Here is a 23,147-nt window from a genome sequence, read left to right as displayed (position 1 = left end):
AAATGGCAAGATTTCATTTCTTTTGATGGCTGCATAGTATTCCATTGTGTATATATACCACATCTTCTTGAAACAAGATGGGATTGGGAGGGAGACAAACCATAAGTGACTCTTAATCTCACAAAACAAACTGAGGGTTGCTGGGGGGAGGGGGTTTGGGAGAAGGGGGTGGTATTATGGACATTGGGGAGGGTATGTGTTTTGGTGAGTGCTGTGAAGTGTGTAAACCTGGTGATTCACAGACCTGTACCCCTGGGGATAAAAATATATGTTTATAAAAAATAAAAAATTATATTAAAAAAAAAATAATCCAATCTGAAAAGTCCACACACTGTATGATTCCAACTACATGACACTCCAGAAAAGGCAAAACTACATACGCAGTAAAAAAAAAATCAGTAGTTGCCAGGAATTTAGGAGTAGAGGATGAATAGGAGGAGCACACCTGACTTTTAAAGCAGTGAAACTATTCTGTATGATATTGTAATGGTGAACATGTCATTACACATTTGTTAAAACCCGTAGAATGTGCCACATAATGAATGAACTCTAAACTATAAACTTCAGTTAATAATCTACCAATATTGAATTAATAATTGTAATAAACGTGCCATGCTACTGCGAAATGTTAAAAATAGGGGAAATTGGGAGGGGGTGGCAGTATTTGGCAAATCTCTGTACATTCTGCTCAATTTTTCTGTAAACCTGTACCTACTCAAAAACTATTTTTATAGATTTTATTTATTTATTTGACAGAGAGAGAGATCACAAGTAGACAGAGCAGCAGGCAGAGAGAGATGGGGAAGCATGTTCCCCACCAAGAAGAAAGCCTGATGCGGGCCTGGATCCCAGGACCCTGAGATCATGGCCTGAGCTGAAGGCAGAGGTTCAATCCTCTGAGCCACCCAGGAGCTCCTTGGTTTCAATTCTTAATCTACATCTTTGATCCATCTGCATTTTATTTTTTAAATGATTTTACTTATTTATTTAGAGAGAGATCACAAGTAGGCAGAGAGGCAGGCAGAGAGAGAGGGGGAAGCAGGTTCCCAACTGAGCAGGGAGCCCAATGCGGGGCTTGATTCCAGGACCCTGAGACCATGACCTGAGCTGAAGGCAGAGGCTTAACCCACTGAGCCATCCAGGTGTCCCATTCATCTGCATTTCGGCTTGCTTTGAGGTATGCATTAGGGATCCAATTTTTTTCTCTCTCTCACATGTGGGATACCCAATTAGATAAGGCCATTAAATGTATAATCTGTGTTTTACAGACATGTCCATATTTAAACATGTCCTATAAATCGGCACATTCTCTAATACAAACACAATAAAGACACTTGGGAAATTCAGCAGTTGATCACACAGTATTATATTCTACATATTCAAATTTCTCCTAATTGTCCCAACAATTCTTTTTAAACTTTTTTTATTTTTATTTTTAAAATTTTATTTATTTCTTTTCAGTGTTCTAGAATTCATTGTTTATGCACCATACCCATTGCTCCATGCAATATGTGCCCTCATAATACTCACCACCAGGCTCACCCAACCTCCCACCCCTCTCCCCTCCAGAACCCTCAGTTTGTTTCTCAGAGTCCACAGTCTCTCATGGTTCATCTCCCCCTACAGTTTCCCCCCAACTCTCTTCTCCTCTCCATCTCCCCATCTCCTCCATGTTATTCCTTACGCTCCACAAATAAGTGAAACCATATGATAATTGACTCTCTCTGCTTGACTTATTTCACTCAGCAAAATCTCTTCCAGTCTTGTTCATGTTGATACAAAAGTTTGATATTCATCCTTTCTGATGAAGGCATAATACTCCATAGTATGTATGGACCATATCTTCTTTATCCATTCGTCTGCTGAAGGGCATCTTGGTTCTTTCCATAGTCTGGTGACTGTGGCCATTACTGCAATGAACATTGGTGTACAGATAGCCTTTCTTTTCACTACATCTGTATAATTTTAAATAAATAAATAAATATAAATATATATATATTTGAGAGAGAGAGAAAGAGGCAGCACACTTAGAGAAAAAAGGAGAGGGAAAAGCAGACTCCCTGCTAAGCAGGGAGTCCCCATGTGGGACTCAATTCCAGGGCACCCTGGGATCATGATCTGAGCCAAAGGCAGATGCTTAACTGACTGAGCCATCTAAATGGCCTATTATAGGCCACATTTAGGTTGGGACCTTGGTGTTAATACATTAGGAGGAATATTGTCATTTAGCATTTTCTTAATGGACATGTGAAAGTTTCCTTGTAGTGTATACCTAAGCATAGGTTCACTGAATCAGAGGGTTCAAACATAATTTTCTCTTAACTATTCTGGATACTTATGCAATCCTATCAGAATTAGATTAAGTATCTTGATTTGTTATATGCATGACAGTATTAGATATTATCCAATTTCTTCTTTACAGATATGATGGTTGAAGGTAGTCCTCATTATTTTGTTTTAATTTTTGATTGCTTAGTGTTTATTTCTTATTATTTTTCTTAGTGTTTTTTAAATAAACTTTTAGTCATTCTGGCTTTCCTTTCTCTGAATTATCTGTTTATTTTTGTTCCTCTTCTTTCTTGATAACTTATAGAATTTTTTATTTAAATTTTAGAACATTTGATTCTAGTTTTAGATTTTGCTAATATTCTCTCCTTATCTCTCACAAATATGTCTATTTTTGAATACGATGTCTTTTGTTAAGTAGGAGAGCAATCTGCTTTATTCAAATTCCACTAATTTAAATGTTAATCTCATTGAAAAACTCTCACAGAAATACCCGGAATATATTTGACCAAATACCCAGGCATTTCATGACACAGTCAAGTTGACAAATAAAACTAACTATCACAATCCATTTTGGTCATTTGTGTCAGTCAAGAATTTGTCCAATTTATATAGTTGTCAAATAGTTGTGAAATTTATTGGTAGGAAGTTCACAATTTTCTTTTATTATCTTGTTACATTTCCTGTAATGATGTCCTTTTTTTTTTTCATCCCAAATTTTGGAAATTTGCACTTTTTTCTATTTCTCTTTTTTTAAGTGTACAAAACAATGTTTCTTTAAAAATTTTTATTTAAATTAACTTTAGTTAACATATACTCTATTATTAGTTTCAGGGGTAGAATTTAATGATTCCTCAGTTACATGTAACATCCAGTGGTTATTACATCACATGTAGTCCTTAATGCCCATCACCCAGTTATCCCATTTCCCCTCACCTCCCCTATAGCAACGCTCAGTTTGTTTTCTGTAGTTAAGAGTCTTATGATTTGCCTCCCTCTCTATTTTAATCTTATTTTATTTTTCCTCCCCTTCCCCTATGTTTGTTCATCTGTTTTGCTTCTTAAATTCCACATATGAGTGAAATCGTGAGGTATTTATCTTTCACTTACTGACTTACTTCACTTAGCCTAATATCCTTTAGTTCTATCCACAGTATTGTAAATGACAAGATTTCACGTTTTGATGACTGAGTTAATACCACATTTTGTGTGTGTGTGTGTGTGTGTGTGTATACACACACATCTTTATCCATTTGTCAGTCAGTGGACATCTGGGCTCTTTCCATAGTTTGGCTATTGTGGACATTCTTGCTATAAATATTGGGGTGCAGGTGCCCCTTCTGATCACTTTGTTTGTCTCCTTTGGATAAATACTTGGTAGTGCAATTGCTTGGTCATAGGGTAGTTCTATTTTTAAATTTTTGAAGAAATTCCATACTGTTTTCCATAGTGGCTGTATCAATTTGTATTCTCACTAACAGTGTACTAGGGTTCTTCCTCTTTTTCCACATCCTTGCCAACATTTGTCATTTCCTGACTTGTTAGTTTTAGTCATTCTGACCAATGTGAGGTGATACCACATTGTGGTTTTGATTTGTATTTCCATGATGCCAAAGATATTAAGCATTTTTTTTTCATGTGTCTGTTTGCCATTTGCATGTCTTTTTTGGAGAGATGTCTGTTTACGTCTCCTGCCCATTTTTTGACTGGATTATATTTTGGATGTTGATTTGATAAGTTCTTTATAGATTTTGGATACTAGCTCTTTATATGATATGCCATTTGTGAATATCTTCTATTCCATAGGTAGCCTTTTAGTTTTGTTGAGTGTTTCCTTTGTTGTACAAAAGCTTTTTATCCTAATGAAGTCCCAATAGTTCATTTTTGCCTTTGTTTCCCTTGCCTTTGGAGATGTGTCCTGTAAGTAGTTGCTATAGCCAAGGCCAAAGAGGTTGCTGCCTGTGTTCTTCTCTAGGATTTTGATGGATTCCTGTCTCATATTTAAGTCTTTCATCCAATTTGAGTATGTGTGTGTGTGTGTGTATAGTTTAAGAAAGTGATCCAGTTTCATTCTTCTACATATGGCTGTCCAATTTTCCCAGCACCATTTATTGAAGAGACTATCTTTTTTCCACTGGATATTCTTTTCTGCTTGTCAAAGAATAATTGACTGTAGAATTGAGGGTCCATTTCTGGGTTCTCAATTCTGTTGCGTGGTCTGTGTGTCTGTTTTTGTGCCAGTTCCATGCTGTCTTGATGATTATAGTTTTAAAAAACAGTGTCAAGTCCAGAATTGTGCTGCCTCCAGCTGTAGTTTCTTTCTCAACATTCCTCTGGCTCTTTAGAGTCTTTTCTGGTGTAATACAAATTTTAGGATTATTCCATCTCTGGGAAAAATGCTAATGGTATTTTGATAGGGATTGTATTGATGTGAGGTTGCTTTGGGTAGCATAGATTTTTTATGATTAAATAAATATTGATTATTCCAATCCATGAACATGGAATGCTTTCTCATTTCTTTGTGTCTTCCTCAATTTCTTTCATAAGCATTCCATAGTTTCTAGAGTATAGATCTTTTACCTCTTTGGTTAGGTACATTCCTAGGTTTCTTATGGTTTTGGTACAATTGTAAATGGAATTGATTCCTCAATATCTCTTTCTGCCTGCTTCTTTGTTAGTACATAGAAATGTGACTGGTTTCTGTGCATTGATTTTATATCCTGTAACTGTGCTGAATATCTGTATCATATATTCTGGCAATTTTTTTTTTTAAAGATTTTATTTATTTGTCAGAGAGAGCAAGTGCGAGCGAGCATAGGCAGACAGAGTGGAAGGCAGAGTCAGAGGGAGAAGCAGGCTCCCTGCGGAGCAAGGAGCCCGATGTGGGACTCGATCCCAGGACGCTGGAATCATGACCTGAGCCAAAGGCAGCTGCTTAACCAACTGAGCCACCCAGGCGTCCCAATTCTGGCAATTTTTTAATGGAGTCCTTAGGTTTTCTACATAGAGTATCATGTTGTCTGTGAAGAGTGAAAGTTTGATGACTTCTTTACAGATTTAGATGTATTTTATTTTATAATTTAATTTAATTTTGTTTTCTGACTGTTGGGGCAAGGACTTCTAGTATTATGTTGAACAACAGTGGTGAGAGTGGACATCCTGTGCTGTTCCTGACCTTAGAGGGAAAGCTCTGTTTTCCCCCAGTGAGGATTGTATTTGCTATGGGTCTTCCTCTATCCCTACCTAGTGGAGGGTTTTTATTAAAAAAGAATGCTGTACTTTGTCAAATGATTTTTATGCATCTATTAATCAGATTATATGTTTTTTGTTCTTTAAAAAAAAATTGATTTGAGGGCACCTGAGTGGCTCAGCGGGTTAAGCCTCTGCCTTCGGCTCAGGTCATGATCTCAGGGTCCTGGGATCGAGTCCCTAATCGGGCTCTCTGCTTGGCAAGGAGCCTCCTTCCTCATTTTTCTCTCTGCCTGCCTCTCTGCCTATTTGTGATCTCTCTGTGTCAAATAAATAAAATAAATCTTTAAAAAATTAATGTGATATATCACATTAATTGATTTGCAGATGTTGATCTATGCTGCAGGCCAGGAATATGTCCCTCTAGGACATGGTGAACAATACTTTTTTTTTTTTTTTTAATTTCAGCATAACAGTATTCATTATTTTTGCACCACAGCCAGTGCTCTATGCAATCTGTGCCCTCTCTAATACCCACCACCTGGTTCCCCCAACCTCTGACCCCCTGCCGCTTAAAACCACTCAGATTGTTTTTCAGAGTCCATAGTCTCTCATGGTTCACCTTCCCTTCCAATTTCTCCCAACTTCCTTCTCCTCTCTAACTCCCCATGTCCTCCATGCTACTTGTTATGCTCCACAAATAAGTGAAACCATATGATAATTGACTCTCTCTGCTTGACTGATTTCACCCAGCATAATCTCTTCCAGTCCCATCCATGTTGCTACAAAAGTTGGGTATTCATCCTTTCTGATGGAGGCATAATACTCCATAGTGTATATGGACTACAGCTTCCTTATCCATTCGTCCATTGAAGGGCATCTTGGCTCTTTCCAGTTTGGCAACTGTGGCCATTGCCACTATGAACATTGGGTAAAGATGGCCCATCTTTTCACCACATCTGTATCTTTGGGGTAAATACCCAGTAGTGCAATGGCAGGGTCATAGGGATGCTCTATTTTTAATTTCTTGAGGAATCTCCACACTGTTCTCCAAAGAGGCTGCACCAACTTGCATTCCCACCAACAGTGTAAGAGGGTTCCCCTTTCTCCATATCCCCTCCAACACATGTTGTTTCCTGTCTTGCTAATTTTGGCCATTATAACTGGTGTAAGGTGATATCTCAATGTGGTTTTAATTTGAATCTCCCTGAGGGCCAGTGATGATGAACATTTTTTCATGTGTCTGATAGCCATTTGTGCGTCTTGATTGGAGAAGTGTCTGTTCATATCTTCTGCCCATTTTTTGATATGATTATCTGTTTTGTGTGTGTTGAGTTTGAGGAGTTCTTTATAGATCCTGGATATCAACCTTTGGTCTGTACTGTCATTTGCAAATATCTTCTCCCATTCCGTGAGTTGCCTCTTTATTTTTTTGGCTGTTTCCTTTGCTGTGCAGAAGCTTTTGATTTTGATGAAGCCCCAAAAGTTTATTTTTGCTTTTGCTTCCTTTGCCTTTGGAGACATATCTTGAAAGAAGTTGTTGTGGATGATATTGAAGAGATTACTGCCTATGTTCTCCTCTAGGATTCTGATGGATTCCTGTCTCATATTGAGGTCGTTTATCCATTTTGAGTTTATCTTTGTCTATGGTGTAAGAGAATGGTCAAGTTTCATTCTTCTACATATAGCTGTCCAGTTTTCCCAACACCATTTATTGAAGAGACTTCCTTTTTTCCACTGTATATTTTTTCCTGTTTTTTCAAAGATTAATTGACCATAGAGTTGAGGGTCCATATCTGGTCTCTCTACTCGGTTCCACTGTGTCTGTTTTTATGCCAGAACCTTGCTGTCTTGGTGATCACAGCTTTGTAGTAAAGCTTGAAATCAGGTAATGTGATGCTGCCAGTTTTATTTTTGTTTTTCAACATTTCCTTAGCGATTAGGGGTCTTTTCTGGTTCCATACAAATTTTAGGATTATTTGCTTCAGCTCTTTGAAAATTACTGGTGGAATTTTTATTGGAATTGCATTAAAAGTATAGATTGCTCTACGCAGTATAGACATTTTAGCAATGTTTATTCTTCTGATCCAAGAGCATTGAATGGTCTTCCATCTTTTTGTGTCTTGTTCAATGTCTTTCATGAGTGTTCTGTAGTCCCTTGAGTACAGATCCTTTACCTCTTTGATTAGGTTTATTCCCAGGTATCTTATGGTTCTTGGTGCTATAGTAAATGGAATCAATTCTCTAATGTTTCTTTCTGTATTTTCATTGTTAGTGTTCAAGAAAGCAACTGATTTTTGTACATTGACTTTGTATCCTGTCACGTTACTGAATTGCTGTATGAGTTCTAGTAGTTTGGGGGTGGAGTCTTTTGGGTTTTCCATATAAAGAATCATGTCATCTGTGAAGAGAGAGAGTTTGCATTGCCAATTTGGATACCTTTTATTTCTCTTTGTTGTCTGATTGCTGTTGCTAGGACTTCTAATACTATGTTGAACAAAAGTGGTGAAAGTGGGCATCTTTGTCTTGTTCCTGATCTCAACGGGAAGGCTGCAAGCTTTTTCCCATTGAGGATGATATTTGCTGTGGGTTTTTCATAGATAGATTTTATGAAGATCAGGAATGTTCCCTCTATCCCTATACTTTGAAGCGTTTTAATCAGGAATGGATGCTGGATTTCGTCAAATGCCTTTTCTGCATCAATTGAGAGGGCCATGTGGTTCTTCTTTCTTCTCATATTAATTTGTTGTATTACATTGATTGATTTGTGAATGTTGAACCATCCTTGTAGCCCAGGGATGAATCCCACCTGGTCATGGTGGATAATCTTTTTAATATGCTGTTGGATCCTGTTTGCTAGGATCTTGTTGAGAATCTTAGCATCCATCATCAGTGATATTGGTCTGAAATTCTCCTTTTTGGTAGGGTCTTTGCCTGGTTTGGGGATCACGGTAATGCTGGCTTCATAGAAAGAGTCTGGAGTTTTCCTTCTGCTTCAATTTTTTGAAACAGCTTCAGGAGAATAGGTGTTATTTCTTCTTTGAAAGTTTGGTAGAATTCCCCAGGGAATCCATCAGGTCCTGGGCTCTTGTTTTTTGGGAGGTTTTTGATCACCCCTTCAATCTCGTTACTAGATATTGGTCTATTCAGGTTGTCAATTTCTTCCTGGTTCAATTTTGGGAGTTTATAGTTTTCCAGGAATGCATCCATTTCATCTAGGTTGCTTAGCTTATTGGAATATAACTGTTGATAATAACTTCTGATGATTGTTTCTACTTCCTTGGTGTTAGTTGTGATCTCTCCCTTTTCATTCATAATTTTATTAATTTGGCTTTCTCTTTTTTCTTTTGGATTAGTGTGGCCAATGGTTTATTGATATTATTGATTCTTTAAAGGAACCAGCTTCTAGTTTCATTGATACATTCTACTGTATCTCTGGTTTCTACCTCATTGATCTCCTCATCTCTCCATCCATTTTGAATGTCAGTCTTGCTGGATAAAGTGTTCTTGGCTGCACGTTTTTCTCATTTAATCTCATTTAATCTCTCTGATGGCTATTGATGATGAACATTTTTTTCATGTGTCTGCTAGAGATTTGTATGTCTTCATTGGAGAAGTGTCTGTTCATCTCTTCTGCCCATTTTTTGGACCTTTGAAATCTTTCTTTCTGTAGATTGTCTCCATATTTCTGTTCAATGCTATTCTTAGTATTTTTTATCTTTTATAGAACTCCCCTTAATATTTCTTGCAGTGTCGGATTGGTGGTTGCATAGACTTTTAAGCCTTGCTGGTCTTGGAAACTCTTTATCTCTCCATCCATTTTGAATGTCAGTCTTGCTGGATAAAGTATTCTTGGCTGCATGTTCTTCTCATTTAATGTCCTGAATACATCTTGCCAGCCCTTTCTGGTTTGCCAGGTCTCTGTGGACAGGTCTGACGTTATTCTGGTGGGCTTTTCTCTGTAAATAAGGAGTTCTTTGTCCTAGCAGCTTTTAAGAGATTATATCTACAATTATGCGGGACTCGATCCCAGGACACTGGGATCATGACCTGAGCTGAAGGCAGAGGCTTTAACCCACTGAGCCACCCAGGCGCCCCTTGATGATTTTTGTAGGTTTAGAGGAAAGCAAACTGTACCCTGACCTCCCTCTCAGAGAGAAGCCTCAGTCTGTTCTTCTGTGATGTTGCAGAGCCCATATAAATTTCCCCTTGGCCACTGGCAGAGCCGATTCTGAGTCACCGTCCCTGGGGATGCAAGATCTTCTGCTTGTACCCAAAACCACAGCAGCGGCAGCTGTCTGGGCAGCTGCAGACCACCAGATAGATTCCAAGCAGCGATTGCCCACTGTGATTTTCCTGCTGGCCCAGACTTGGAGTGCCTGGTCTTTCTGGGTCTAAGAGCACCTGCTTGTGTGCACTTCTCTTGTGCACATCTCAGTTTCTGAGAGCGGGGTGCAGGTTCGAAAGCACCAAGGTGGGCCTTCGCGCACCTCTCTCAGGGGCGAGTTTGGGGTTTGTGTCTTAGGCTCTGAAACAATGACGGGGTCTAAGAGCACTGGGTGGGCCTTTGTGCACCTCTCTCAGGGGAGGATGAGGGGCACGTGTGTCTCAGGCTCTGAAATAGGGCTCCCTAGTTCTGGTGTCTGGCGTGGCTCCCAGCCCCTCACAGGAGCCAGACCCCACGCAACCTCAGGTGCACTGGTGGCTCAGGGTCCAAGACTTAGTTTCTTCGCTACAATCTCTCTGGCTCAGTGCCAGGGGAGGCTGTCCTGGGACTGGGGACTTAAGCCCCTGTCTCTAGCCACTCTGATTCCCAAATCCCCCCCCCCCCCCCCGTTGATCCTTTGCTCTTTTGGAGTGCTTTCAACCAATCTCCACGTTAATGCTGGTCCCCAGATGCAGGGCACTCTTGCTCATATTAGGAATACTACTTTCCAACTGGTCACCTCTGGTGGCTCCCTCCCCCTTTTGTTTATCTTCCAATATCAGTCCGACGTTCCCACTCCGCTTTACCTGCTCACTGGCATCTTCTGCCCCTGTAGAGATCCAGACGTGGATAATTCTGATCTCAGGCTGATTTCATGGGTGATTGGAGTTCTTTGGTAGGTAACCAGCTCACTTTAGGGTACAGGTTGAAAAGGCGTCTCCTCCTACTTCCCCGCCATCTTGTCGTGAATAATACTTTTAATGTACTGTTAGCAACATACTATTGGCTAGTTTCTTGGTGAGAACTTTTGTATCCATGTTCATCAGTGATATTGGTCTATAATCCTCTTTTTTAGTAGTGTCTTTGGTCTTGTGATTAAGGTAATGTTGGCCTCATAGAATGAGTTTGGAGGTTTTCTTTCCATTTGTGTTTTCTGGAAGTTTCAGAAGAGTAGGTAGTATATCTTCTTCAAATGTTTCGTAGAATTCCTCTGGGAAACCCTCTAGCCCTGGACTCTTGTTTGATGGGATATTTTTGATTATTGATTCAATTTCTTTGCTGGTTATGGGTTTGCTCAGGTTTTCTACCTCTTTCTGATTCAGTCTTGTTAGTTTATAAGTTTCCAGGAATGCATCTATTTCTTTCTGATCATCTCATTTGTTGGCATGTAATTGCTCATAATATGTTATAACAATTGTCTGTCTGTATTTCTTTGGTATTGGTCATGATCTCTCCCTTTAGTTCATGATCATATTAATTTGGGTCCTTTTCTTTTGGATAAGTCTGGCTAGAGGCTTATCGATCTTACTAATTCTTTCAGAGAATCAGTTTTTAGTTTTATTGATCTGTTCTACAATTTTTCTGGTTTCTATTTAATTGATTTCTGTTCTAATCTTTTTTTTTTTCCTGCTTGGTTTAGGTTTTATTTGTTATTCTTTCTCCAGCACCTTTAGGTGGAAGATTAGCTTTTGTATTTGAGATTTTTCTACTTTTTTGAGAGAGGCTTGTATGGCAATGTACTCCCCTCTTAGGACCATCTTTGCTGTATCCCAAAACTTTGTACAGTTGTATTTTCATTTTCATTAGTTTCTATGAATTTTTAAAATTCTTTTTTAATTTACTGGTTGACCCAGTTCATTTTTGAGTAGGATGATGTTTAACCTAGTGTGTTTAAATTCCTTCCAAATTTCCTTTTGTGACTGAGTTCAAGTTTCAAAGCATTGTAGTCTGAAAATATGGGAAATAATACCAGTTTCTTGGTATTGACTGAGATCTAGTTTGTGACCCATTGTGTGATCTATTCTGAAGAATGTTCCATGTGCACTTGAGAAGAATGTGTATTCTGTTGCTTTAGTGTGGAATGCTGTGTTTATATCTGTGAACTCCATCTGGCCTAGTCTGTCATTCAAAGCCCTTGTTTCCTCATTGGTCTTTTGCTTAATTGATCTATCCATTGCTGTGAATGTGGTGTTGAAGTCCCCTACTATCATTGTATTATTATCATTTTTTTAAAAACTTTGGTTATTAATTGTTTGTTATAACTGGCTGCTCCCAAGTTAGTTAGGAGCATAAATATTTATAATTGTTAGGTCTTCTTGTTGGGTAGACACTTTAAGTTTCTCAAAGTGTCCCTCTTCATCTTTTACTTTAGTCTTTGGTTTAAAATCTTGTTTATCTGATATGAGGATTGGTGCCCCAACTTTCTTCTTAATGTTCATTAGCATGACAGATGGTTCTCCACCCTCTCACTCTATATCTGGGGTGTCTTTGGGTCTAAAATGAGTCACTTTTAAGCAGCATATTGATTTGTCTTGTTTTTCTTAATCCATTTTGATACCCTATGTCTTTTCTTGTTAATTTGGAGCTCTCTCTCCACTCAAAGGATCCCCTTTATTATATTTACAGGGCTGGTTTAGTGTTCACAAGTTCTTTCAGTTTTTGTTTGTCCTGGAAACCCTATCTCTCCTTCTATTCTGAATGGCAGCCTTGCTGGATAAAGTATTCTTGGCTGCATATTTTTCCTGTTTAGCATGTTGAATATATTATGCCTGTCCTTTCTGTTCTGCTAGGTCTCTGTGGACAGGTCTGCTGCCAGCCTTATATATCTACCCTTGTAGTTTAAGGATCTTTTGTCTTGAGCTTTTTTTTTCAGGCGTTTATCTTTTTCTTTGTAATTTCCAAGTTTCAACATAATATGTTGGGTTGTTGAACATTTTTTTTTTTGAGTGGTTTTCTCTGTGCCTCCTAGACTTGAATGCCTGTTTACTTCCCCAGATTCAGGCAATTCTTAGCTACAATTTGTTAAAATAAACCTCCTATCCCTTTTCCCCACTCTTCATCTTCTGAGACTCCTATAATATGGGCATTATTTCACTTTGGGGAATTGCTGAGTTCCCTAAATTTGCCTTTGTCACTCACTCTTTTTCTTTCCTTTTTTTCCCCTCAGCCTTATTATTCTTCATTATGATCTTTTGAAGCCTGGCTAGTATCTTTATAATTATTATTTTAAATTTTAGTTCACACATCTTACTTATATCCATATTGATTAAATCCATGACAGTGTGTGTACCACTTCCTGTTATTTATTTTGAGGTGAACTCTATTTTCTCATTTTGTACAGAAAAGAAAGGAAGAAAGAACAAGAGAGAAAGAGGCTTAGATCTGGAGGGGTTTGTTTGTTTGTTTGTTTGTTTGTTTCTGTTTGTTTTTGCAAAGGTTTTTAACTACTAATTTAATTCTTTAATAGATATAGATCTATTTAGGTGATCATTTTTACTCAGGTGTGTTTTGGTAGTTTTTGTGTTTCGAAGAATGTCCTTACTTTATCTCAATTGAAGTGTTTATTGTCATAAAGGTGTTCATAATAATCCATTATTACTATCTTTTTAATATGTATAGGATCTCTAGTGATGTCACCTATCTCATTCCTAATACTAATAATTTGTATCTTCTCTCCCTCTCCCTCCTTTCTCCCTCTCTTCTCCTACTCCTTATCCTTCCTCCCTCTCTGTCTTTCCCTAATTTGTTTGGCTTATTCTTAGGATGTTATATTTTTTTTACTCTTCTGAAAGTAAAATATTTTGCTTTGAATGATTTTCTCTATTGTGCTTTGTTTTTAATTTCTTTGATTTCTGTTCTGATATTTATTCTTTTCTTTAGTTTGGTTTAGTTTATTCCTGTGTTGTTGTTGTTGTTGTTTTTTTTTTTTTAACTTTTTATTTTTTATATACATATATTTTTATCCCCAGGGGTACAGGTCTGTGAATCACCAGGTTTACACACTTCACAGCACTCACCAAAGCACATACCCTCCCCAATGTCCATAATCCCACCCCCTTCTCCCAAACCCCCTCCCCCCAGCAACCCTCAGTTTGTTTTGTGAGATTAAGAGTCACTTATGTTTAGTCTCCCTCCCAATCCCATTTTGTTTCATTTTTTCTTCTTCTACCCACTTGTTGTTGTTTTTAATGATAGAAGTTGATCATTGATTTGAGACATTGTTTCTTTCTTTCTCCCTTTTTCCTTTCTTTATTTGTTCTTTTGTTTTTTCTTTTTTTTTTTTGTTTTTTTTTTTTTTTTTTTTTTTTTTTTTTAGAGAGAGAGAGGCAGGAAGAGGCAGAGGGAGAGGAAGAAAGGAAATCTTAAGCAGGCTACATGCCCAGTATAGGCTCGATCTCACAACTCTGAGATCATGACCTCAGACATGAGGTTGGATGTTCAAATTTATGAGTTGGACGCTTAATCAACTGAGCCACCAGATTCCTTGAGACCTTGTACTTCTAATAAAGACTTTAATAGTATATCTTTCTAAGTACAACACAGGTAATAACACCGGTTTGAACTCTGTGGGTTTGATTATACAAGGACTGTTTTTTTTTTAAATGTATATATATATATATATATATATATATATATATATACATTTATATATATATATATATTTAAATATTTTGTGTATTATTTGAGAGAGAGAGAGAAAGAGAGAGCATGAATGGGGAAGGGGCAAAGGGAGAGGGATAAGTGGACTTCCTGCTAAGCAGTGAGCACAATGTGGGGCTCAATCCCAGGATTCTGGAATCATGACCTGAACTAAAGGCAGCCGTTTAACTAACTGGGTGAGCCAGCCACCTCTGGACTATCTTTTTTTAAAGATTTTATTTATTTGACAGGTAGAAATCACAAGCAGGCAGAGAGGCAAGCAAAGAAAGAGAGGGGGAAGTAAGCCCCTGCTGAGCAGAGAGCCCTGATGTGGGCTTGATCCTAGGACCCAGAGACCATGACCAAAGCCAAAGTCAGAGCCACTGAGCCACTCAGGCCACTCAATGCACTGAGCCACTCGGACCCCCCCCCCCAACCTTTTTTTTTTTTTCGATACAGTGCAGTATTGTAAATCTATTTTCCTTTTCATGTAATTTTCTTAACATTTTCTTTTCTCAAGCTTATTTTGTTATAAGGACATGGCATATAGTACATATAAGGTATAAAATATGACTTAATCTGTTATCTAAATGTTGGTAAGGTTTTCAGAGAATAGTAGGCTATTAGTTAAGTTTTTAGAGCATCAAAAGTTATATCTGGAGTTTTGACTATGTAAGGGGTCAGTGCCTTTGATCCTTATTTTGTTCAAGTATCAACTGTATTGGTTTAGCAGCATTTCAAAAATTTTGATATCTTGTATTTTAATTTTTCTCAGTGCAAAATACTTTCTACTTTTCATTGTGATTACTTCTTTATCTCATGATTAATTTATACATTTGTTTTTTGCATGTGAATACCTTTTTTTGAGTGTTTATTACATTTTTTATTCTTTAGCACCAAAAATTAAACAAATAAAATTGAACTTTTTTGATGTACTTTTAGGAGCATTAAGACTTATATAGATTCACAACCAGCATTGTAATAAGGATGCAGAATAGTCCTGTCACTTTGTATCTACTCCCTTGTAGTGTATTGTTTACTTTTTAATGTTTGGAAATTTTTTCAGAGATCACTCTATTATTGATATCTTAATTTAATCCCACTGTGGTCAGAGAATATACTTTGCATGAATTCTTTTAGGTGCACTGGGATTTATTTTATGACCTAGAATATGATTTTTTTAATGAAAATTCAGCATGCACTTGAGATAATGTACATTCTTTGTAGAAACTCATCTTTTCTGGTTAATGTAGCTATTCCCATTTTATTTTGATTAGTGTTGGTGTGGTATATATTTATATCCCTTTATTTTTTTTAATTTCTAACTTATTTCTTTTTTTAAAAAATTTTTTTATTTTTTATAAACATATATTTTTATCCCCAGGGGTACAGGTCTGTGAATCACCAGGTTTACACACTTCACAGCACTCACCAAAGCACATACCCTCCCCAATGTCCATAATCCCACCCCCTTCTCCCAAACCCCCTCCCCCCAGCAACCCTCAGTTTGTTTTGTGAGATTAAGAGTCACTTATGGTTTGTCTCCCTCCTTTTTTTTTTTAATTTTTAAAATTTATTTTCAGTGTAACAGTATTTATTGTTTCTGCACCACACCCAGAGCTCCATGCGATCCGTGCCCTCTCCAATACCCACCACCTGATTCCCCCAACCTCCCACTTCCTGCCCCTTCAAAGCCCTCAGATTGTTTTTCAGAGTCCATAGTCTCTCATGGTTCACCTCTCCTTCCAATTTCCCTCAACTCCCTTCTCCTCTCCGTCTCCCCTTGTCCTCCATGCTATTTGTTATGCTCCACAAATAATGGAAACCATATGATAATTGACTCTCTCTGCTTGACTTATTTCACTCAGAATAATCTCTTCCAGTCCCGTCCATGTTGCTACAAAAGTTGGGTATTTATCCTTTCTGATGGAGGCATAATACTCCATAGTGTATATAGACCACATCTTCCTTATCCATTCATCCACTGAAGGGCATCTTGGTTCTTTCCATAGTTTGGCGACCATGGCCATTGCTGCTATGAACATGGGGGTACAGATGGCTCTTCTTTTCACGACATCTGTATCTTTGAGGTAAATACCCAGGAGTGCAATTGCAGGGTCATAGGGAAGCTCTTTTTTTAATTTTTTGAGGAATCTCCACACTGTTTTCCAAAGTGGCTGCACCAACTTGCATTCCCACCAACAGTGTAAGAGGGTTTCCCCTTTCTCCACATCCCCTCCAACACACTATCCCTTTATTTTTAACCTAATTGTCTTTATATTTCCGGTGTGTTTTGTATGGTTGCATTTTTGTGTGTGTGTGTTAAATTGAAATTTATTTATTTATTTTTAAAATTTATTTATTTAAAAAAATTTTTAAGTTTATTTTCAGCATAACAGTATTCATTGTTTTTGCACCACTCCCAGTGCTCCATGCAATCTGTGCCCTCTCCAATATCCATCACCTGGTTCCCCCAACCTCCCACCCCCCGCCTCTTCAAAACCCTCATTTAATTGAATCTTTTCCCCCCAATCTGTCAAGCTCTGCTTTATAGTTAATGTGATTTTTGGATATAGTTCACTGTATGTATGTATGTATGTATGTATGTATACATTTCTTATGTTCAGTTAGCCACTGTATAGTACATTAGTTTTTATTTTATTTTATTTTTTAATTTTATTTCTATTCAGTGTTCCAGTATTCATTGTTTATGCACCCACCCAGTGCTCCATGCAATACAAGCCGTCCATAATACCCATCACCAGGCTCACCCAACTCCCCATTCCTTTCTCCTCTTAGTTTTTGATGTAGTGTTCAATGATTCATTAGTTGCATATAACACCCAGTGCTCATCCCAACATGTGCCCTCCTTAATACCCATCACCCAGTTACCTGCTTCCCCTCTGAAACCCTCAGATTGTTTGCCAGGGTCCATAGTCTTTCATGGTTTGACTCCCTCTCTGGTCTCCTCCCCCCCAAACTTTAGTTTTCCCTCCTGTCTCCTATGGTCCTCCATGCTAGTCCTTATGTTCCACATACGAATGAAACCATATGATAATTGTCTTTCTCTGGTTGACTTATTTCACTTAGCATAATCCCCTCCAGTTCCATCCATGTTGTTGCAAATGGTGGATGTTCATCCTTTCTGATGGCTGAGTAATATTCCATTGTATATGTGTACCACATCCTCTTTGTCCATTCATCTGCTGAAGGGCATCTTAGCTCCTTCCACAGTTTGGCTATTGTGGACATTGATGCTATGAACATTGGGGTGTATGTACCCCTTCTTTTCACTACATCTGTATTTTTGGGATAAATACTTAGTAGTGCAGTTCCTGGGTTGTAGGGTAGCTCTTTTTTTAATGTCTTGAGGAACCTCCATACTGTTTTCCAGAGTGGCTGTATCGGCTTGCATTTCCACCAAGAGTGTAAGCATGTTCCCCTTTCTCCATGTCCTCTATAATTTGCTTTAAATAAATCACTTGGGCATTTGTTCTCTCTTTCTTTTCCCTTATTTTTCTTTTTCCTTTTAAATTACCTGAGTATATTTTAAAAATTTATTTATTTTTAAATTTAATTTTGTATTTTCAGTGTTCCAAGATTCATTGTTTGTGCACCACAACCATTACCAGAGTATATATTTAAAACTGCATTTTAATTTATCTTTTCTCTTAGGAGTTTTATTTTGTATTTTGGGGGCTTGCATTAGAGATTATAGTATGATCTCTAAATAATCCCAGTCTACCTTCAAATGATAACACATCATTTCATATATAATGTAATGATTTGCCATGATTCAGTTCCATTGCTTCCTTCCTTTTGTACTTTTATTTTTCATACATTTTATAAACTGCGTGCTGCATTGATATTACTTTTGTTATAGACAATAATTTTTAAATAACTATAAATTATTTTCAAATCTTACAATTTACCCATGTAACAACAACTTTTGATGGTCTTTAGACCTTTCTGTACAAGTGCATTTATATCAGATATTATTTTCTTTCTTTCTCTTGAAACTTTTCAAACATTGTTTGCAATATGAGTATGATGGTGAAAATTATTTCAGTTTTTGTATATTAAAAAACACATATCTATTTTTGAAAATATTTGTGGGGGATAGAATTGTACATGACGTTTTTTTTTCTTTTTCAGTCCTTTAAAGATAAAGCTCTATGTTTTCTCACTTGCATTGTTTTTGATAATTCTGCTCTAATGTTTAATATAGTCTGTTAGTTTTTAAAAAGAGTTTATTTATTTGAGAGAGGGAGAAAATTTATTAGAGAGAGAGAGAGAGAGAGAGAGAAATTGACTGAGCCACCCAGACACCTCTTAATTTAGTCCTGTGGTTTGAAATGTGTCATTTTTTTCCACTGGTTTTTACAATTTTTTTCTCTGTCATTACTTCTGAACAACTGGGTTATGATGTACCCTAGTATAGTTTTCTTCATGTTTCTTATTCTTGGGTTTCATTGAGCTTTTTGGAACTCTGGATTTATGAATTTTATCAGATTGGAAACTTTCAGCCATTATTTTTTCAAATATATTTTATGTCCCTTCTTTTGTCAAGAAATGGTGTTTTTTTTTAATTTTTTTTTCATTCCACAAAGAATCTTTATGTGAACTTAGAGGATAATACTCACATATGTAAGAATTTCTTCTGTATCTATTTATAACGTTGGTTGATAAACCCATGTGTTTTATAATGGGCATGCATGAGCCCATCCATTTTGCAATGCATCTTGCATATTAAGTTGATTATACAGATAGGGCCCCCAAAAATAAGGTTACCATGGCCTCTTGAGTGAACACAGTCCATTTTGTAGTGCTTTATTCTGTGACACTTTCATTTTTCCTTCCTTTTCCTGAGTACTACTACTTTGAGTTCTCTCCAAGCTACACTCTACAAACCAGAAAGTAAGAATGATATGGGAGCTTTTAAGGACTTTTTGCTGGATTTTATTCTATTCTATTTCATATTCTTTCTCTAGGTCGTTCTATCTGTTTTCTCATTGTTTCAATAATGATATATAGTCAGTTCCCAAGTATACATTTTATTTGAGGGCATAACTTGTCAGTGCTACTGTTTAATATACACTATCACTTGGATGTTTCAGATGTGTTCAAACCAAGTTACTAAAAATTTACTTCTGGTCTTACCTCTAAGCTCTCCTATGTCCCATGGTTGTATCTATACAACCCATAAGACCATGGAACATTTCATGAAATGTGGTCTCTCTCACTCTTGATGTCTAATGTAAAAATTTGGAGGACAAGGACCATGTCTTAATTATATTCCTATGAACAAGCATGCATTCAATAATTTATTCAATGTATATTCAGTCATTAATTTCACAAACATTTATGGTTTCTACCTAGCCCTGTCTGGGCACTGTAAATACAACAGTGAACATATCAGGTAAAAGTTCTTACCCTTCTACTGCTTAAATTTTAGTAAATTAGGGCTGACTAAACAAATAAATGAGCAAAATGTACCATCAGTAGATAGTGATTAATGCTATGCAAAACAGGGAAGCAGAGGTGTTAGGACATCATCTGTGCTTTGGGGGGAATATTGTTGGAAAGAATATTCTTTCTTTCATTCTTTCTTCTTTCTTTCTTTTTTTCTTTCTTTCTTTTTCTGTGGTCAGGGAGACCCAATGGACCTGAGGAAAGGAGTTATGTGTCCAGAGGAACAACAAGCCAAAAGTCCCAGAGACAAGAATGTGGTTCATGTTTTTGAGAAGCTGTTAGGGAGGCAGTTCTGACTGAGGGACTGAAGGAGGAGATCAGATATATAAAGGAGTCCCAGCCTACAGAAATGAATTCCTCTCTCCTCTGGGCTTATTTATGTGTTTTAATCTAATTCTTATTACAGTGATTTTACCTGTTTTCGTTTTTTTCCGTAGGCCTTTAGAGTAGGTCTTTAGATCAAGATTTATGTATGTTTGAGTTCCATTTTCCAGTTCTGTGATAGATGTAAGATAACTTTCATTAAATATGTTTGAGTGCCTGAGGGAAAGGTTAAAGCATGATTATTCTCACCACTTTTTAACAGTTGCTTTTCAATCTTATTTTAATTTTCCGAAGTCAATTCACTTCCTTTAAGTTCTGGCACTTCCCATCAGCCACACATGTTTAAGTGAGTATGCATTTTCCATCACATGGACTCTAAAAGGAATTTAATCAGGAGAAGACAGTGAAGTATGATGCTTGGCTCATGAAAATTCATAGCCCCTGGTCTGGGTATTATAATGAGACTTTTACAATTATATCCTTAGTCACTTTCTGAAAATGATGGAAGGTGAAAGATGTGATATGATATATCACATATGTGATATATGATAGGTAAGAGGGAAACCATGCAGTTCAGATCTTCAGGCATGTCTAGAGAGAGGATTAGGAGTGTAATTTTTTCTCCAAGTTCCTGCCTTTCAAATGGAATTAGAGCACTCATGGTTGAGAAAAGTCGAGCTAGAACACAATTAGTTGCTGTTCTTCCCCACTCTTCTCAGTATTTTCCCAATCGCCTCTTTAATCTCCTGGGTTCGTACCCCATAGACAATGGGGTTGAGAGCTTCAGGAATTACATGGTGTAGGACATTGAGTAAGATGGGGATATCAGGGGAAATTTTTTTCTTGGCAATATGGGTAAAAACAAAAACCAGAAGGATGGTGCTGAAGAAAAGGATGAGAATGAAGTGGGAGCCACATGTGCTCAGAGCTTTGGCAGCTGCCCCTTTTGCCTTGAGTCTAAGAACAGCTCTTAGAATTAAAGTATAGGAGAGGAATATGAGGATGAGGTCAGAGCCCAGAAGAGTCCAGGCCACAATTAACTGGTATATTTTGTTAAGGACAATTTTATCACAGGAGAGCTTGGACACAGAGAGGTTGGCACAGATACAGTTTTCAATTATATGTTTTCCACAATAATGGAGCCGGGAAGAGAGAATGGGAATGAACATAGTAAGAAATGCATTCCTGGCCAAAATAAAACTAGCAGCCTTAGCTACAAATTGGTCAGTGATAATGGATGGGTACCTCAATGGGTGGCAGATGGCCACGTAGCGGTCATAGGCCATGACCATGAATGTGCAGGACTCCATGGCAAGAAAGCAATTCATGATATACATCTGAAGGAAGCAGGCATAGAAGCTGATGGACTTGAGGTCAAACCAGAATATGGCCAGGACCTTGGGGATGACAGTGAGGCAGAGCACAATATCCAGCAGAGAGAGGATGCTGAGTAGGTAGTACATGGGCTCATGCAGAGAGACCTCCAGCCGGATGGTGACCAGGAGAACACCATTGGCTCCCATGGCCAGAAGAAAGAGGAGGCTGAGGGGCAGGGACAACCAGAACTTCCAGCTGGGGGACTTGACAAAACAATTCAGGAGGAAGTTTGAAGCCTCAGTGGAGATGGTGCCATTTGGATGTGCTGTCATCTTTTGTCTTTTTAGTGATCTGTAAAATTAAGGTAAAAATTAGCTACTGACTCAAGACCCATGAATTTACAATAATCTCCTTCACCTAGGTGATACTCATGACTCCTAGCAGGTTGTCCACAACCATGTGAATTCATCTGTGACATAGTATTAGGACATTCCTATCACTTTAAGCAGTATAGAGGACTGGGGAAAAATGGCTTGTTTATACATGTTTGATTACTTTGAGGTTTATTTTTAATTTTTTTTTGAATTTCATAGCAGCTTTATTTTTAAAAATTGAAAACAGTGGAAATGTTCATCAATGTCCATCAATAGAGCAAAGACAAATTATGATCTATTCATTAAAGAGATTACTATTCAACATCAAAATAAACTATTTACAATTGGAGATTCTCAAAGCAATGATGCTTTTCTCAAAGAAAAGCCAGGCAATGAATAGTATATACTGTGTGATTCCATGACTATAAAAAATCTAGAAAATATAAATTTATATATAGTCACAGTCATCAAATATATTGGTGAGATTTTAGTGCCTTCTTCTTTTTTTTTATAATTTTTTATTTTTTATAAACATATATTTTTGTCCCCAGGGGTACAGGTCTGTGAATCAACAGGTTTACACACTTCACAGCACTCACCAAAGCACATACCCTCCCCAATGTCCATAATCCCACCCCCTTCTCCCAAACCCCCTCCCCCCAGCAACCCTCAGTTTGTTTTGTGAGATTAAGAGTCACTTATGGTTTGTCTCCCTCCCAATCCCATCTTGTTTCATTTATTCTTCTCGTACCCACTTAAGCACCCACGTTGCATCACTACTTCCTCATATCAGGGAGATCATATGATAGTTGTCTTTCTCCACTTGACTTATTTCGTTAAGCATGATATGCTCTAGTTCCATCCATGTTGTCGCAAATGGCAAGATTTCATTTCTTTTGATGGCTGCATAGTATTCCATTGTGTATATATACCACAGCTTCTTGATCCATTCATCTGTTGATGGACATCTAGGTTCTTTCCATAGTTTGGCTCTTGTGGACATTGCTGCTATAAACATTCGGGTGCACGTGCCCCTTTGGATCACTACATTTGTATCATGAAAGAAATTGAGGAAGACACAAAGAAATGGAAAAATGTTCCATGCTCCTGGATTGGAAGAATAAATATTGTGAAAATGTCTATGCTACCTAAAGCAATCTACACATTTAATGCAATTCCTATCAAAGTACCATCCATCTTTTTCAAAGAAATGGAACAAATAATGCTAAAATTTATATGGAACCAGAAAAGACCTCGAATAGCCAAAGGGATATTGAAAAAGAAAGCCAACGTTGGTGGCATCACAATTCCGGACTTCAAGCTCTATTACAAAGCTGTCA

General features: G+C 37.5%; 1 protein-coding gene across 1 annotated transcript; it reads right to left on the bottom strand.

Annotated features, from left to right (window-relative positions):
• Positions 1–20,805: 20,805 nt before the first annotated feature.
• LOC309841255 (olfactory receptor 56A3-like) lies at positions 20,806–21,765 on the bottom strand (the record flags this gene model as incomplete). The annotated part of the gene is made up of 1 exon (XM_082684168.1): positions 20,806–21,765. One exon carries the CDS (start codon positions 21,763–21,765, stop codon positions 20,806–20,808), a length of 960 nt encoding a protein of 319 aa, XP_082540294.1.
• Positions 21,766–23,147: the final 1,382 nt, after the last annotated feature.

This window comes from Mustela nivalis, assembly GCF_964662115.1.
Source record: "Mustela nivalis genome assembly, chromosome: 9".
Taxonomy (NCBI): domain Eukaryota; kingdom Metazoa; phylum Chordata; class Mammalia; order Carnivora; family Mustelidae; genus Mustela; species Mustela nivalis.
Note: the sequence above shows the minus strand (reverse complement) of the source record. Positions and strands in the feature narration are given on the sequence as shown.